The 16,129-nt window shown below is 43.2% G+C and overlaps 1 protein-coding gene across 3 annotated transcripts in view; it reads right to left on the reverse strand.

Annotated features, from left to right (window-relative positions):
- Window positions 1-1,872: 1,872 nt before the first annotated feature.
- The window catches only part of STK36 (serine/threonine kinase 36), a 28,854-nt gene continuing 14,597 nt past the window's right edge, over window positions 1,873-16,129 (reverse strand). For 2 of the 3 annotated variants that reach the window (XM_060261943.1, XM_060261942.1), the window contains exons 20-26: window positions 9,370-9,480; window positions 9,185-9,259; window positions 8,413-8,584; window positions 8,020-8,167; window positions 7,510-7,669; window positions 6,475-7,212; window positions 1,873-2,703 (exon numbers count right to left, since the gene is read on the reverse strand). In XM_060261943.1, coding sequence (XP_060117926.1) covers window positions 2,569-2,703; window positions 6,475-7,212; window positions 7,510-7,669; window positions 8,020-8,167; window positions 8,413-8,584; window positions 9,185-9,259; window positions 9,370-9,480 — 1,539 coding nt within the window. In that variant the 3' untranslated portion in view covers window positions 1,873-2,568. The remainder of the gene's footprint in view (window positions 2,704-6,474; window positions 7,213-7,509; window positions 7,670-8,019; window positions 8,168-8,412; window positions 8,585-9,184; window positions 9,260-9,369; window positions 9,481-16,129) is intronic. The other variant, XM_060261944.1, reaches the window with a different exon arrangement.

A 16,129-nucleotide genomic window follows, 5' to 3' on the forward strand; every position in this document is an offset into this window, starting at 1 on the left:
ACTACGTTTACCTTTAAATTGGTTGAACTGTGCTTTCTCAAAACTGGGACGTAGCAGTAGTGCTGACAGTTACATTAGTATAATGTGGGATTACTAAAGGCACTAGTTACTGCCTTGGACTGAGCAATGGGGTGACAAGAAGACTGGATGGAAAGGGGGGGTGGTCAAGGCAGTATGTTGAGGGCCAGCCGTAATGCACAAAGGAACGTCTGTTATCGCACAGTCCAACATGCCAGACTTATTTCTGGAGCTGCTAACAGATTTCCTTGTTTGAACTTCCTGTGTTCTTCACATCTTGTGGTGGAATGGCCCAACTGACCTGCAGGTCCTGGTCTGTCTTGTCCTCCAAGGGGCTTTGCTCTCCTTCTTTGTTCGCCTTCTGTCACCACCTGGTCTTTATAGGAATTATCCACTGAGAGGATATCCCAGCTTCCCTTTCTTGGGCTGCCTTTCGAACACCTTGCCTCATGCCTATGTCTCCCACTGCCCAGCATCTAGTTATTATGGGGACAGCTTACTGCGCTTTCATGTAGTAGCTAAGTTATAATTGTTCTAACAGGTTCTCAGTACCCTGGAGTCCCATTACCTGCAGACCCCACATGGCAACTGCTGTCTTCAGTAGGAGCTCAGCTAGAAGAGCTTCTTCTTAGATGGAGTCAGCCCAAAAGAAACCCTTCTCTCTGTTTCAAGGGGACAGCTTACTGCGCTTTCATGTAGTAGCTAAGTTATAATTGTTCTAACAGGTTCTCAGTACCCTGGAGTCCCATTACCTGCAGACCCCACATGGCAACTGCTGTCTTCAGTAGGAGCTCAGCTAGAAGAGCTTCTTCTTAGATGGAGTCAGCCCAACCTTCTCTCTGTTTCAAGGGGACAGCTTACTGCGCTTTCATGTAGTAGCTAAGTTATAATTGTTCTAACAGGTTCTCAGTACCCTGGAGTCCCATTACCTGCAGACCCCACATGGCAACTGCTGTCTTCAGTAGGAGCTCAGCTAGAAGAGCTTCTTCTTAGATGGAGTCAGCCCAAAAGAAACCCTTCTCTCTGTTTCAAGGGGCGTTTTCGCACTCACCTTCAAGTGGCGCGACCACCCTCTTCACGCCGGAAGATCTGCAGGGATTTCGCATAAGAAGCGCCGGAGCAGCCAAAAGAGCCGGAAAGTTCCGTCGCGAAACCCGCTCAAACGTAAACCGCCAAGAAGCAGGAAAACGTTTGAGCGGCTTTTGCGACGGAAGTCGCCGGCTCTTTTGGCTGCTCCGGCGCTTCTTATGCGAAATCCCTGCAGATCCTCCGGCGTGAAGAGGGTGGTCGCGCCACTTGAAGGTGAGTGCGAAAACGCCCAAGGAGTTTTATCATCTCTTTGTCCTTATATCTTCCAGAAACTCAGCCCTGCGAACTGTGGGGAGCAGTCCAGACATTTATATACTGCTGCTTGTATCTGCTGTGAGGTATACATACTGCCATTCATACGCTGATACTGCTCTGCCAAGAAGCCAGTTTTACATAGTCTTTCAATCTGACTCCATCAGAGTAAAGAAATATTATACATCATCCGTCTGAATTAGCAGAAGCTACTGGTGCTTTTGGATTGCCCAAGTGACATAAGACAGCTCAAACAGAATCTGGATGGTTATTAACTTTTGCTTCAAAAAGCTGGACAAAAACCATCACTGCTGGACAGGAAAGTGGATGGGAAGTTACTGTTTATCACTTGAAACCAGAAAGGAACTTGGTAAAGTTTGTCAACAGAGCACTATTCCAGTTCTTTGTCTGGGATGGCCCCAACCTCTGTTTTTCCTGTTTCTGGAAAAGCAACCTTAACTTCTTTTGTTCTGACTCTAATATTTCCATTTTTTGGACAATATATATATACTGTTTCTTTCTATACAATATTTTATTATAGATCCGAAATCAGTGTGATTTTGGCTGTCTCAAACACCTTTTAGGACACACAGACGAGCAGGCACATTTCTGAAAAAATCTGTTTTAAATACAAATAAGCAATAGCAAATATAACGACAAGCAGGCTAGGCTGGAGTCCTAGTAGGGTCATCATCAATAAGCAGCTGAAACCTTTGATACACAAATGACATAGTATGGGAGCATACAGCACAGAGTAAGTTAAAAGACACAAAGTGCTGCTAGCTTCTGCCCCACAAGTAGCTCTACAAAACTCAAAGCAAACGAAAGGAAGACTGCCCTCGTTTCTCTTCCCACACTTTGGAGCAGAGATGGTTGCCAGTTGCCCATTGGCCTGACTCAAGCTGAAGGGATGGCATTCTTCTATTCCAAGGTGCAAATTCACCAAAGCTAGAAGAAATGTCACAGACATGGATGAAAGCATTGCCATCCCTGTTCAGGTAAGAATCTTAACTTATCATGCTTTTCTGGCTGGTTCACAATGAGGAGAAGACACTGGATAAGATTCACACATGGCCTGTCGATTTGAGAAGGCTTCTAGGATGGGTTTCTTATTCTAAATGAGGAACCGATGGCTTCTAACTCCAGTTAGGAAGATTACACTCCCACTGCATTTAAGCACCTGAAAGGACGGTTCAGTTCTCAGGCGCTCTACGTGGGCTGCAGGAGGTGGATCAGTTTTTTGCAGTGTTTTGTCGATGAAGGACGGCTGCTAAAGGCAGAAGCTTGAGACTCCTTATGGGAAAGCATTTCCAGCTTCTCACTTGCTTTGAGCGATACCAGCACCTGGAAAGCAGATTGTGAAGATTACATGTGTGAAGATTCAACATTGGATCAATTTTGCACCTTCATGCAAATCAATATGCCCACCAAAATCACTTTGTAACTAGGAAATAAGAATTGAATACTTCAGATATAGCTTTATAGTATCCTGCCTGTTTTGTACAAAGAAGAGTGGCTATTGCCAAGGAACTGGGCTGCATTACATGAAGTCAACAATCTTATAACTAGGAAGGGAAATGAAATGGTTAGATGTCCTATAGCATATCTGCCCTGCAGCACTCCATGATGGTTGGAAACCCACTATAGGGCTGCAGACAAGTCCACGACTGCTTGTCAAGTTGGGGGGTAACTGCACTTAGGGGGTGTTTCTCAGGTAATAGGGAGGTAAAATGAGATGTACCGTAGCTCCTCCAACTGTTCTCCAAGGTCTCTCATGAGAACATGAGAAGAGCCCTTGTGGATCAGACCAATAGCCCATCTGTTCCAGCTTCCTGTCTCACACAGTGGCCAACCAGTTCCTCTGGACTGCGAACAACAGGCATGGAGGCTGAGGCCTTTCCTTGATGTTGCCTTCTGGCTCTGGGATTCAGAGGTTTAGTGTCTCTGAATGTGGAAGTTCCCCTCAGGCACCATGGCTGGTAGCCACTGATATGACTTATCCTCTTATGAGCTTATTTGCCCTTATACCTGAAGCCATCGCTACATCCTCTGGCAGCAAATTCTGCATTTTAATCTCTCTCTGTGTATAGGAGTATCCTGAACCTACAGAACATCAGCTTCATTGGATGCACTCAAGTTCTAGTATTTTGGGAGGGAGAAAAAAATTCTCTTTGTCAACTCCACCCCATGCAAAATTTTATAAGCCGCCATCACGTCCCCCCTTTAGTTGTCTCTTTTCTAAACTGAAAAGTTGCAGACCCTTCAGCCTTTCCTCATAGGGAAGGTGCTCCATCTCCCAATTCATCTTGAGTGCCCTGTGTACTTTTTCCAACTCTGCGATGTCCATTCCGAGATACAATGACCAGAACTATATACAGTATTCCAAGTGAGGCTGCAACAGATCTATAGAGGGCTATTATAATATTGGTTGTTTTATTCTCAATCCATTTCCTAATAAATGTTAACAGTTTGCATTTTTCACAGCTGCAGCACACTGGGTTACCGCTTTCACTGAACTATCCACTATGATCCCAAGACTTTTTCTTCTCTCTGTCTCAGCAAGTTCAGACTCCATTAGTTTATTCTTGAAGTTGGGATTTGTTTTTGTCCCAATGTGCATCACCAGCATTTAACTTCATTTGCCACATTATCATCCACTCACCCAGTTCTGGGAGATCCTCTTAGAGCTCTTCACAGTCAGCCTTGGTTTTCAACATCCTGAATAATTTGGTGTCATCTGCAAACTTAGTCACTACACTACTCATCCCTAGTTCCAGATCATTTATAAATTTAAATAGTACTGGCCCCAATACCAATCCTTGTGGGATCCCACTGCTTACTCCTCTCCATTGCTGGAACTGTTCAATTATTCATACTCTTCTCTTCCTGTCATTCAGTCAGTTTGTAATCCATTAGCGAACTTGCTTTCTTATCCTATGACTGCTAAGTTTACTCAAGAGTCTTTGGTGAGGTACCTTGTCAAAAGCCTTTTGAAAGTCCAAATATATGTCTACTGGGTCACCGTTGTTGAGGCAAGATTTCCCTTTGCAGAAGCCACGCTGATTTTCCCTTAGCAGGCTTTGTTCCTCTATCTTTGATTATAGTTTCTATAAATTTGCCTGGGAAAGACAGGCTGGCTGACCTGTAATTTCCTGGTTCCCCTCTGGATCTCTTTTTAAAAACGTGTCGCATTTGCTACTCTCCAGTCTTCTGGTATAGTAGCTGAATTTAGCAATAGGCTACATATATGGGTTAGTAGAGATCAACTTATCTCACATCTGAGTTCCTTAATGCTCAAGGACCTGGAGACGTATTGGTTCTTCATTTCTGAAGCAGAACTTCATCTCTAGTCACCTCATTTTGGCTCAGTTCTTCAGAGTCCCTTCCTGAAAATAGGAGCTGTGGCATATATACATGCAACACACTTTCCACAGTGAACAAAGAAGCAAAAAGGCCATTAGGGTTCTCTGCCATCTCCTCATCCTTTAGTAATCCCTTTCTTCCTCTGTCATCCAAAGCCCCCATTGCTTCTCTGGGTGGTGTCCTGCTCTGGATATATTTTAAAAAATGTGTTGTCTTCATACTTTTAGCAACCTGCTCTTCAAAATCTGTTTTTTCATGCCTAATTATTGACTTACATTTCTTTGCCAGAGCCTATGGTCCCTCCTGTTCAATCCGTTGAGGAAGATCCACTTTTTAAAAGATGCCTATTTACTTTTTACAGCTTCCTTGATGTGCATTGTTAACTATGCAGGCCTTCTTTTATACTTGGCAGTGTCTTTCCTAACCTGTGGAATCCATTCTATTTGGCCTTTAAATAGTGTGGTTTTAAATAACTTCTAAACATATTCTAGTGATCTGACTGTTTTGTTTTCACCTCAGCTTCCTTTTTACTATTTCCCTCATTTTGTAAAATTCCGACTTTTGAAATCAAATGTTACAGTTTTGGACTTTAGAGGTAACTTTCCATTGACCTGAATGCTGAACTTAATAGCACTGTGGTCATTGTTCCCAACTGGCATAAGAATCTCTACATCTCTCACCAGGTTTTGAGGCCCATTCAGAACCTAGCCCAAGATTACTACCCCTCTGGATGGCTCTGTGAACAACTGTTTCAGTGCAGTCATTTATGATGTCTAGGAATCTCATTTCTACAGTATGAATCAATAACATGTTTACTCAGTCAATGTGAGGGTACTTGAAATCTCCTAGTATAATAACATTACCTGTTTGAGTCACCTTCCTTATTTTCTTTATCGCAAGATCAGCCTCAAGGATTTGATCAGATGGGTGACAGTACACCACCACTTTTAAATAACCCTTAGGGCCCAGTATTTCCACCCACATTGCTTCTCTTGGGGAATTAATTCCCCAGATGTTTTCTTTTTTCAATAAGTTCATTGAATAGTTACCAAAGGCAGCAGAAGCCCTTCAGTGTATCAAAAAACAATGGGTGAATCCTCCAGACCGACTACAGAAGGTGTTATACGACCTCCAGACCGACTACAGAAGGTGTAATAGTACTACTTAATCCTGCCCTTTTACAAGCAGCCTAAAATTTTTTCCTGAAACTCCTCTCTGAAGAATATGGAAGCCTGCTAAGTGAAACACACGATGAGAAAGCTGCAGTATCAAAGTGGAATCAAGTAAAAATTCTTTCCTCCCATCTTCTGCTCATGGCTTGTGACAATGAAAGAGAAGAAAAGAGGCTACTGTGCTTTATTCCCTCATTTCACTGCGCTCCTCATTCTGTGGTTTGTTTTGCTTGGGAGGCTCTCCTAATCCTTAGAGGGGAGTTTAAGGATAAAAAAGCAGAGAAAGATCCACTCCAACTCCTAACCTCTTGGTGGATTTAATTCTGAATATAATTTTTCCTTTCAGTACCATCCCGAAAGCTGGTTCCAGGACTTAATTAGAAAGAAAAAGTTCTCCAGATTCACATGATTCAGAGTCCCTAAGAGTCATTGTAGGGAGCTTGGAAATATGCCCCACGATATGCTGGACTATTGAAACCAGTTAACTAAAAACCACAAGATTACTACACATGTGGTTTAACAGGTCCATCTTCCAGCTGGCTGACAGTCCATAGTGCTCCCACCTCTGCAAGTACAGTACCTGGTGGATCCTGGGGTGCTGGCCAAGGGATCGGAGGGCAATGAGTGCTGCCTCCTGTACAGCTGGCTGGGAGTCATGGCAGGCCATATCCAACAGAAGATCAGGGGCTCTGCTCTGGATCAGCAAGTTGCCCAGCTCCACTGACTGCCGGCCCAAGTTTCCCAGCGCGGAAGCAGCATTGCAACGAGTCTTAGCCACAGGATCGCCCAGGAGTCGGACGACCCAAGGCACAGCTTTGGTGAGGGGCTGCATAAAGGGTCCAGCATGGTAGGCTGCGTTCCCAACAGCAAAACTGGCTGAGCGGCGCACATGTTCATCCTCATCTGAAAGACGTTGCAGCAGACATTCCAACAGCCCAACTTGGCCCTGCAGTACCTGAGGAAAGTCATGTCCATGACACAAAATGTTTCCCACAAGGCTACAGGCTCTGGCACGGACTAAGTGCTCCTTGTGACATAAAAGACGACTTAGTGGTTGAGGATCAGAGCCACACAGAAACTGCTGTAGGAAAGGCAGATGGGTTGCGCCAGCACGGGCTGCGTGCGTGAGCAGTGAGAGCAAGTCTACAATGAGGGCTACCTGGTCAGATAGCAAAATGGATGACAAGAAGTCAATAGCATGCTCAGAGGCAGCCATCCTCATCACTTGTTCAATGACTCTCTCATCAGTCAGCACTAAGTGGCACAAAAGACTCAGTGGCAGCTCAGTATCTAAGAAGGGAAGGCAGTGAACGCAGACCTAAAAAGGGAGAAAGTATAGATTAGTAAATGAACTGTGGGAAGCATTATCATTGTAGAGGATGCCCCAAAGCGGTTAAATATCAATGCACTTTTATAAGAGTAGCATTCCATCCTTCCCCAACCTCTTTCATAAATGCAGCCTTCATGAATCCGAGTTAAGGACATTCTTTTATTCTGAAACAAAGCTACTGGCCTGGCCCATGCAGAGGTTGCATCCCTGTGGAAACATGAGGAGCCTTCCCTGCCTTTACTTTTCCAGGGTCCCAATAAACGGTATGAAGAAAGGAAGCTTTACCTGGAGCAACTGAGCAGGGATCTCAGAATCCCTCAAACCCGTCAGGATCAGCTCTAAGGTTTCAGGGTGTATGTCCAGTGCAAAGGGGAAACAGAAGAGCTGGCAAACTTGGAGCACAACAGCAGACACCAGCTCTGGATCACCATTCTCTCGCATCTGCCTGAGAGGTGGAGGGGTGGGGAGGAAATCAGCAGTGAGTAAAGGCCAGATGTCTACATTTGAAAGAGATCATAGGCAGGACTGAAGTAATTACTTCCAGACATCTAAAGAAGATTTCTCTGAAACACAGCAGTTTCAGTGTTTAAAACAGCCACAGGAAAACTCTAGACCAAGGTTGGGGGTAGGCAAATGGTTGAGTTAATGTCATGAACTCTGTTGAGGAGAAGGGACTATGAAGCATGTTTCTTGCAATTCCCTTTTCTGTTCCACAAATATCAGAACCTGTAGCATTTCACTACTGTGCTCATTCTGTTCTTTCCATAGCTCTAGTTTGGACTGTCCATAACTCACATCTGTGCCAAGTTCTCCAAGTAGTCAAGGCTGAGCAGTTTGTTGAGGGTTGCCATGATAACTCCATTGGGCTGAGCCAGCTGGAGAAGACACTGATGAGGTTCTCTTTGGAAGATGTGAAGAACAAGGCTGAGGAAGAGCGATGTTCCTACAGAACAGAATGGAGACTATCTTTGATTCATTCATTCAGTATCCTACCCCATCCCACCACCCCTCTTTGTTCACATACATAACCAGACTCTGAGAAATACTGGGCTTCCTTAATATAGCTTTGTAAAGACAAGAAACCCATCAGGTACCATCATATAACAAAACAAGAGGATAAGGACACCTTGGAACAAAGTTACTTAGGTGATTCAGAGTTCTTCTACCAGAAAAAAGACAACTTTGTACCTTGGGGTGAGATGAGGTCCCACTCTGGCTCTGGTACATGCTGGCCAACTCTTGGGGTCTCACCTTCCATTACTGGTGCCCCATTGGTCAAGTGGAGCACCATGGCAAAGCGGTGCCACACAATGCTCCAAAGGTCTGACCCAGTGAATTCTCGTACCACTGCTGCATCCTCCTGTTAAAAGTGAAACGATAGACAAGTGACACCTTGCATGGCGGCCTGTGATTTGGCCTAGTATGGCTGCTTTGTCCCACAGATATGCCCTTTTCAGCCATACGAACCACATCATGCCATCCCTCCCTCCCCCCCCACAAGCCTTCCTTTTAGGCTGGGTGTTTGTGACTGCTTAACTAAAAAGCAGGAATGACAGAGTTCAAGGCCAGATTGCTGTATGTAGCCAAATACTCTTAGCTGAAGTACCTAATCTGCCCAGGAACTGAATCAGCAGCAAACTGAGATTTTAGATCATGTTGTAGACCCCACATTGTGTCCCTCTTCTCCATTCCGTGATGCATTTGTGGACAGAGCTGGTTCTGAGGAAATCCATGATCAAGAAGGCTACAACCTGGGTGAGGCCTGGCTTATCGTCATCACCAAGTTGCAGTGTGAGTATCTTTCTTGTCTGGAGCCTCACACTACCTGGGGAAGATCTAGCAACAAAAGCATTCCCATATATTTCCATACATTCCACATACAGACTTCTCGAATCACTTTTGTACACCTTCTAAAGAATGCAAAGCAGCTGTTTCCTGTGACACTGACGGAAGCCCATACCTGGCTTAAAAGTTGCAGTAACAAGAGAATGAGCCCATCGTAGAAACCAGCTTCCATGGGAGGTGTCAGGAATGGCTGCAAGACATTTTAAAGCAGGATTAAGCAGCCAAAATACTAGACAGTGGGCATAATATAACCAGCACTGTGCCCTGGTACATCTTTCTCTGTTAAAGCTGGTGCCTTACCTGTGCAGGTTCTGTGAGCGCAGTAGCTATTGCTGCAAAGGCCTCATCTCGCCTGAGTTTCATGGCAGCACCATACTGGCTGAGGAGGGTCAGTAGCAGTCCTGCAGCACTCTGCATGAGAAAGGAGACCTTATTTATTTTGGCTGCCCTTCCCTGCAAGCGGGGCTCAGGGTGGCTTACCTCAGAAGTAAAATACAATAAATAATAGGTCTAAAACAACATTTAAAACACTTAAAACCAGGGCTTTTTTTTTCTGCCAGAGCTCACAGAAGCAGAGCTCCACCTGGGCTGCCCAGGGCTCCTGGTGGCCTGACCCATCATGTGGCAGCCACATGCTCCAGGCAGTGTGGCCTAATATGCAAATGAGCTTCTGCTGGGCTTTTTCTGCAAAAAACCCCCCACTGCTTAAAAGAAGAAGAAGAAGATTTTGGATTTATATCCCGCCCTCCACTCCGAAGAGTCTCAGAGCGGCTCACAATCTCCTTTACCTTCCTCCTCCAAAACAGACTCCCTGTGAGGTGGGTGGGGCTGGAGAGGGCTCTCACAGCAGCTGCCCTTTCAAGGACAGAGTCTCAGAGTGGCTCACAATCTCCTTTCCCTTCCTCCCCCACAACAGACACCCTGTGAGGTGGGTGGGGCTGGAGAGGGCTCTCACAGCAGCTGCCCTTTCAAGGACAACCTCTGCCAGAGCTACGGCTGACCCAAGGCCATTCCAGCAGGTGCAAGTGGAGGAGTGGGGAATCAAACCCGGTTCTCCCAGATAAGAGTCCGCACACTTAACCACTACACCAAACTGGCTCTCCAGTATTCGAGCAATACAATAACCTTGTTTTGATGACAAATTTCAGTTTCCATCAGCACCCTGGACAGGGGGCTGTGAAGGAATGAAGGGGAAGGTAGGGGTGTGAGAGTGCCGGGCTGTCACAGTCCTCAACCGAATGCCTGGCGGAACTCTTCTGCCTCGCAAGCCCTACAGAAATGTAATAAATCCTGTGGGGCACAAATAAGAACCCCCTGGTGGTTCCCGGCCTGCCAGAGATCTGGCTGTCGTCGACTAGGGCAAGGGCCTTTTCAGCCCTGGCTTCCACTTAGTGGAACTCTCTCAGAGGGCTTGTAAGGCAGAGGTGTTCCACCAGACTTCTGAATAAGGACAGTGACAGTTGCCAAGTTGGCACCTCATTTTCTCCATTCCTTTGAGCTCTCCCCCCCCCCCCCCGCCCTCAATATGACATCCAGCAGTCTGGAGCAGGAAAAAAAATGTGGCACCATCAGGGGGTTTGTAAGATGTCCTAACTTGAATGTTTTTATTGGTCTTAAATTTATGTATTTCCATATTACTGATGTACATCACCCGGAATAGGACAATTAATAACCAAATCACCCGGAATAGGACAATTAATAACCAAACAACATAATTATTATCATCATCATCATCATAGATCAGTTGAAGCTTCTATGTCAGGCGCAAGGATAGGCCCTCATACAACAAATTACAGTAGTCTATCCTGGAGGGGACCATTGCATGGATTACTGTGACTAGGTTGAGGCGAGACAAGTAGGGAGCCAGCTTCCTAACCTAGTGTAGTTCGGAAAAAAACCAGCTTGGCAACCTTCATGACCTGGGCCTCCATTGACAGGGTGGCATCCAGAATCACACCAAAACTCTTGATGGTTGGAGGCAGCAATAAGGGCATGGCATCAGGGGCTGGGAATTGACTACCCAACCACAGCTCCCCCTCCTCCCCAGCCAGAGAACTTCTGTCTTATCCAGGTTCAGTTTCAGCTGGCTCTGCTTTAACCACTCTACCACGGCCTCCAGCAAAATTCATAGCGGTGGAGTCCAGGCGGCCGCCCATCAAAAGGAATAGCTGGGTGTCAGTGACATACTGATGACACCTTAGCCTGAACCTCCGTGCTAGCTGGGTTGAGGGAGTATATACAGATGTAAAATAACATTGGGGAAAGAAGTGCCCCCTGGGGGAGACACTGGCCCTCCCAATACCACTATGCCCTGTGAAGAAATTAGGTGAGCCACTGCAGGACTACCCCACAAATCCCCACATTGGTGAATCAGGGGATGGTAATCAAATGTGTAAAAAAACTACTGTAAGATTGCTGCTATAAGATGTAAAAGTCAAATGGTGCTCTACTTTGTAGTGGATGTTGAGCTGACTGTTAAGAAAGAGACATCTGATTTGTGATGTCTCCCTCTTCTTGAAATTACAGAAAATCAGTCTTCTTCCACACTAGCCATTTAATTTAGAATGGACATAATTAACTTACAGTTTTATAGTGAAACCAGAAAAAACATTGATAACTTGTTGCTTCTGTGTTTTTTCTCATTTTTCTCACATTTATGGCAACTGTTATGACTGAAAATGCAGTTGCAGTGCGAGCCTGTCTATGTGGATTATAATAAATTAGGGCATTCAGTGTTAGAGGAACAGAGCAAAAAATAACACTGAACAGCAGATCAAAATGAACCAATGACAAATGTCTTTAAACTGCATAATAATGGGCAAATATTTTCTGTGCTTTTACTAATAATAAGTGGTCTGTGGTGAACCCTTAAAATGTTTAACAATGATAACACATACATATACAGTAGCACTATACAACAGTTTGAAAATAACAGTCAATTAAATCTTTATTGCACTAGCAACAAAATGCCATAGCAACCAACAACCAGACTCAACAGAAAAAAAACCTCAACAAAACATTCAATACAATAGAATTATATTAATCATGATAAAATTTAGGCTGAATTATCAATAAAAAATTATCCAATGACATCCTAAGAAAACAACCCATAGTGGTAAAAAGGAGAGTGGTTAATATATCTCATTACTAATTTTTTTAATCTATAACGGCAGCCACAAATCTTGCCACTTGGAAACAAATATATTTATCTCTATCTGACAATAGGAATACTAATTTCTCTTGATCCGACCATCCAAGAAGGTGAGATAAAATGGTATACAAAAACTTATTTTGTTCCGCCTCATGTTTTACATAATAAAATATGACATGAGATAGGTCTTCAATAGACATTTGATCACTAGGGCCAAACTCTTTTCTCATAAGTTATCCGCTTAAAACGGCCTTCATTGGCCAGTAATGGCAAGATATCATAATGAGCTTTTTGATACTTGAAATGAATTAGATTAACAAAATATGGAGAAGATACCAGAGGTGAGGGAGATAACCGTTTATAAATCACAGAAATTCTCAATTTGCGTAATAGTCCTATGTTATCTTGAATACACTGATCCAACAATCTTTGCTTGACAAGAGATTTGGCAATGTAAAACCCAAGGGATCTCAGATAATCAACTGGGAAGCCAAGCTTGACCACTATTCTCAAAATATAAAACTGTGCCAAGACCTATCCTTCATTTCCCCATATGCCAAAGGAAGGAATTTGGAAGCCATATGAAATGGGGTAATAACTGCATTTTGTAGATTTCTACAGCTGGACATATCAAGCATCCACCTCTTCTCCTATAAAATTGCAATAGCACCACAGCAGCTTTTTCAAGATTACGCCTAGCATAGTCAATATGAGAGGCTCAAGAGCCTGATTGATGGAACAGCACACCTAAATATTTGAAAAAGGGAACCTGTTCTAGTGGTTTCTCATCCATTTTCCACTTATAATAATGGGGTCTTTTAGCAAAGAACATAATCTTGGTTTTATCATAGTTTACATACAATAGATTGTCTTTGTAATATTGGCTAAAATGTCTCAATCTTCTAAGGCCAATTTGGGTATGAGAAATTAACAAGGTGTCATCTGCATAAAATAGGGTTGAAATAAATTTCTCCCCTACTTTAACTGGGAAAAGCTGGGGACCCGCTAGATAGTCTACTATATCATTCAGGTATAAATTAAAAAGAAGTGGGGCCAAAATGCACCCTTGTTGGACACCTTTTGTTGTTTTAACTGGGTTGGACAATTGACCATGAGGGCGAAGTCGAATCTTCATACTTGTATTGGAATAAAGACCTTTTATACGTTCAAGCAACCCATGGTCAATATTCATATTATTCAGTTTTGTCCATAGATGGTTTCTTGAGATCGAATCAAATGCAGCTTTAAGATCAACAAATGCCACATACAATTTTTTGAAAGGTCGAGTTGTATATTTACTAATAAGTGGTCATGAGTGGAATGACCCTGTCTGAATCCTATTTTTCCAATTTAGATAAAACATGTCTAGCATACAGTTTCTCAACTACATCTAACAAGCTTATTGGCCTATAGTTTGCAGGGTTGGTACGATCATCTTATAAATCGGGACCACAATAGAGGAGGTACATTCTTTAGGAAATCTGCCAGTCCTGTCAATATTACTGAAGAGTGTGGCTGAAACAGGTGTCCACCAGTCTTGAGAAGTCTTAAGCATATCTGGGGGTATAAAATTTTCATTTGGGGCTTTATTACTCCTCATTGAAGAAATGAGGGATTTTATTTCAGTCACTGTTACAGGAGGCTATTCAGGCAAACTAGTCAATAAGGAAGTGGATGGATAATTAATTGCAATGCTGTCATGGGGTTGATCACTGAATAACTTTAAAAAGTGTTCTTCCCATTGTTGTTTGGAAATATAAGAATCTGATTCAAACTAAACCATCCCTTCAAACTGATTCAAACTAAACCATCCCTTCTGAGGCTGCAAGAATTCTCCAAAACTTTGACCGCAAATAACAGTATGAAACAGTATGAAAACAAAACTTAATTGAAGTCTCTAAGTTGTGGGAGTCTCCTTTTGTAAAAAGTTCAACAGCGATTCTCAGATGCAGGGCAGTAAAATATCCTCACTAATGCCTGCTCACAAAGGCAGGAAATTATTTAGCAACTGACTGTGCTTTTGCTGTAATGTAGTTTCATTCTTCTTTCTTATGTCGAGCAGTTGCTGAATATATCCAGCAGCACATGCCTCCTAATTACATGGCTCTTTCATATATCCAGCTTTATCAACTGTCTTCTATATATTTCTGTTTCATCTTAAATAGAACCCAATGAGAATAAAATTCTTTTTATGCAGACATTACATAAGAAACCATAGCCATAACATAAGAAGAACCAAACTACATCGCAGCAAAGCAGTCGGCAGCCAAATAACCTCCTGCCTTTGTGAGTAGGCATTAGTGAGCATATTTTACCGTTGTGCATCTGAAAATTGCTGTTGAACTTTTTACGGGAAGAGACTCCCACGACTTAGAGACTACAATTAAGTTTTATTTTGACTGTTATTTTCAAACTGTTGTATAGCACTATTGTATATGTATATGTGGAATCTTTGTTAAAAGTTTTCAGGGTTCCACACTGGGTCTTTGACCACAGATCCCTTAGGATATTATTACAAAAACAGAAAATATTCACACTTTACCAGGCAGTTTGAAGATGTTTGTCATTGGCTTATGTTTGATGGTCTACTGTTCAGTGTAATTTTTTGCTCTGTCAATGTGGACTGGCAAAGAGCCCCTAAAGCTGCCGAAGGCTTCTGTCCCTTTAAATCCCCCCCCCCACCTTCAGGCTTCTTCTTTTTGTCTTAATTGTTTCCTGTTTATTTCTCATAGCTGTGTTATTTGTGAATCCACTCTTAATTAGTCGGTTCCTGTTTCCTGTGGGGTTTAATTGACAGTTTGCAGCCAAAGAAACTACTCTATTTTTTCTAACTGCCTTGGTCGCAAACACTAAATAACGCCCCCCCCCAAGCACAACTAAGGGAACAGGGACCAACAGTTAACAATTGCTTCAAAATGCCGCAGCCTCACTGACTTAAGAAGCATCAGTTCATTAAGCTATAATGGAGAAGTCTTAAAAGAAAATGCAAGATGAAATTAAATGACCTTTATGAACAGGACACTTTTTTAGTAGACATACAGTAGTTTCTTGCCTATAAGAACAAGTTTTGCTTAATTTTTAAGGGAAATGCTGCACTGTATTAAGTGAGACTTACGGTCTCTAATGGCAAGCTGCTTTAGGAATCTTGACTGAGAACAGCATAAAAAATAAGATGATATTGGATTTATATCCCGCCCTACACTCCGAAGAGTCTCAGAGCGGCTCACAATCTCCTTTACCTTCCTCCCCCACCACAATAGACACCCCGTGAGATGGGTGGGGTTGAGAGGGCTCTCACAGCAGCTGCCCTTTCAAGGACAGAGGCTCAGAGCGGCCTACAATCTCCTTTATCTCCCTCCCCCACAACAGACACCCTGTGAGGTGGGTGGGGCTGGAAAGGGCTCTCCCAGCAGCTGCCCTTTCAAGGACAACCTCTGCCAGAGCTACGGCTGACCCAAGGCCATTCCAGCAGGTGCAAGTGGAGGAGTGGGGAATCAAAACCCGGTTCTCCCAGATAAGAGTCCGCACACTTAACCACTACACCATACTGGCTAAATAATATCTTATAAAAAAAATAAATAAATAAAAATAAGCTAAATAAATATCTTATGTGCCATGTGGAATGTAGCTGTGAAAAAAAAATGCTTCAGCAGCATACAGGAGGAAGTTACCACCAGGTATAAGGTAAGTTGCCCTATAATAGAGTGCTTATAGATAGGTGTTAACAGACCATGTCCCTTAGGCCTAGAGATATGTCTTTATATAGCAAATTAGTATTAATAGTGCAGACTGAAAAGAACCACATTTGTAATTCCCATCATCTAAAGAAATCACATTACTACTTTGTGCCCTGTGCATAACCCCAAGCACAAACAATAATGTATAATCATAATGTAACCCTTTGAATTA

Source organism: Heteronotia binoei, chromosome 21 (assembly GCF_032191835.1).
Source record: "Heteronotia binoei isolate CCM8104 ecotype False Entrance Well chromosome 21, APGP_CSIRO_Hbin_v1, whole genome shotgun sequence".
NCBI lineage: Eukaryota > Metazoa > Chordata > Lepidosauria > Squamata > Gekkonidae > Heteronotia > Heteronotia binoei.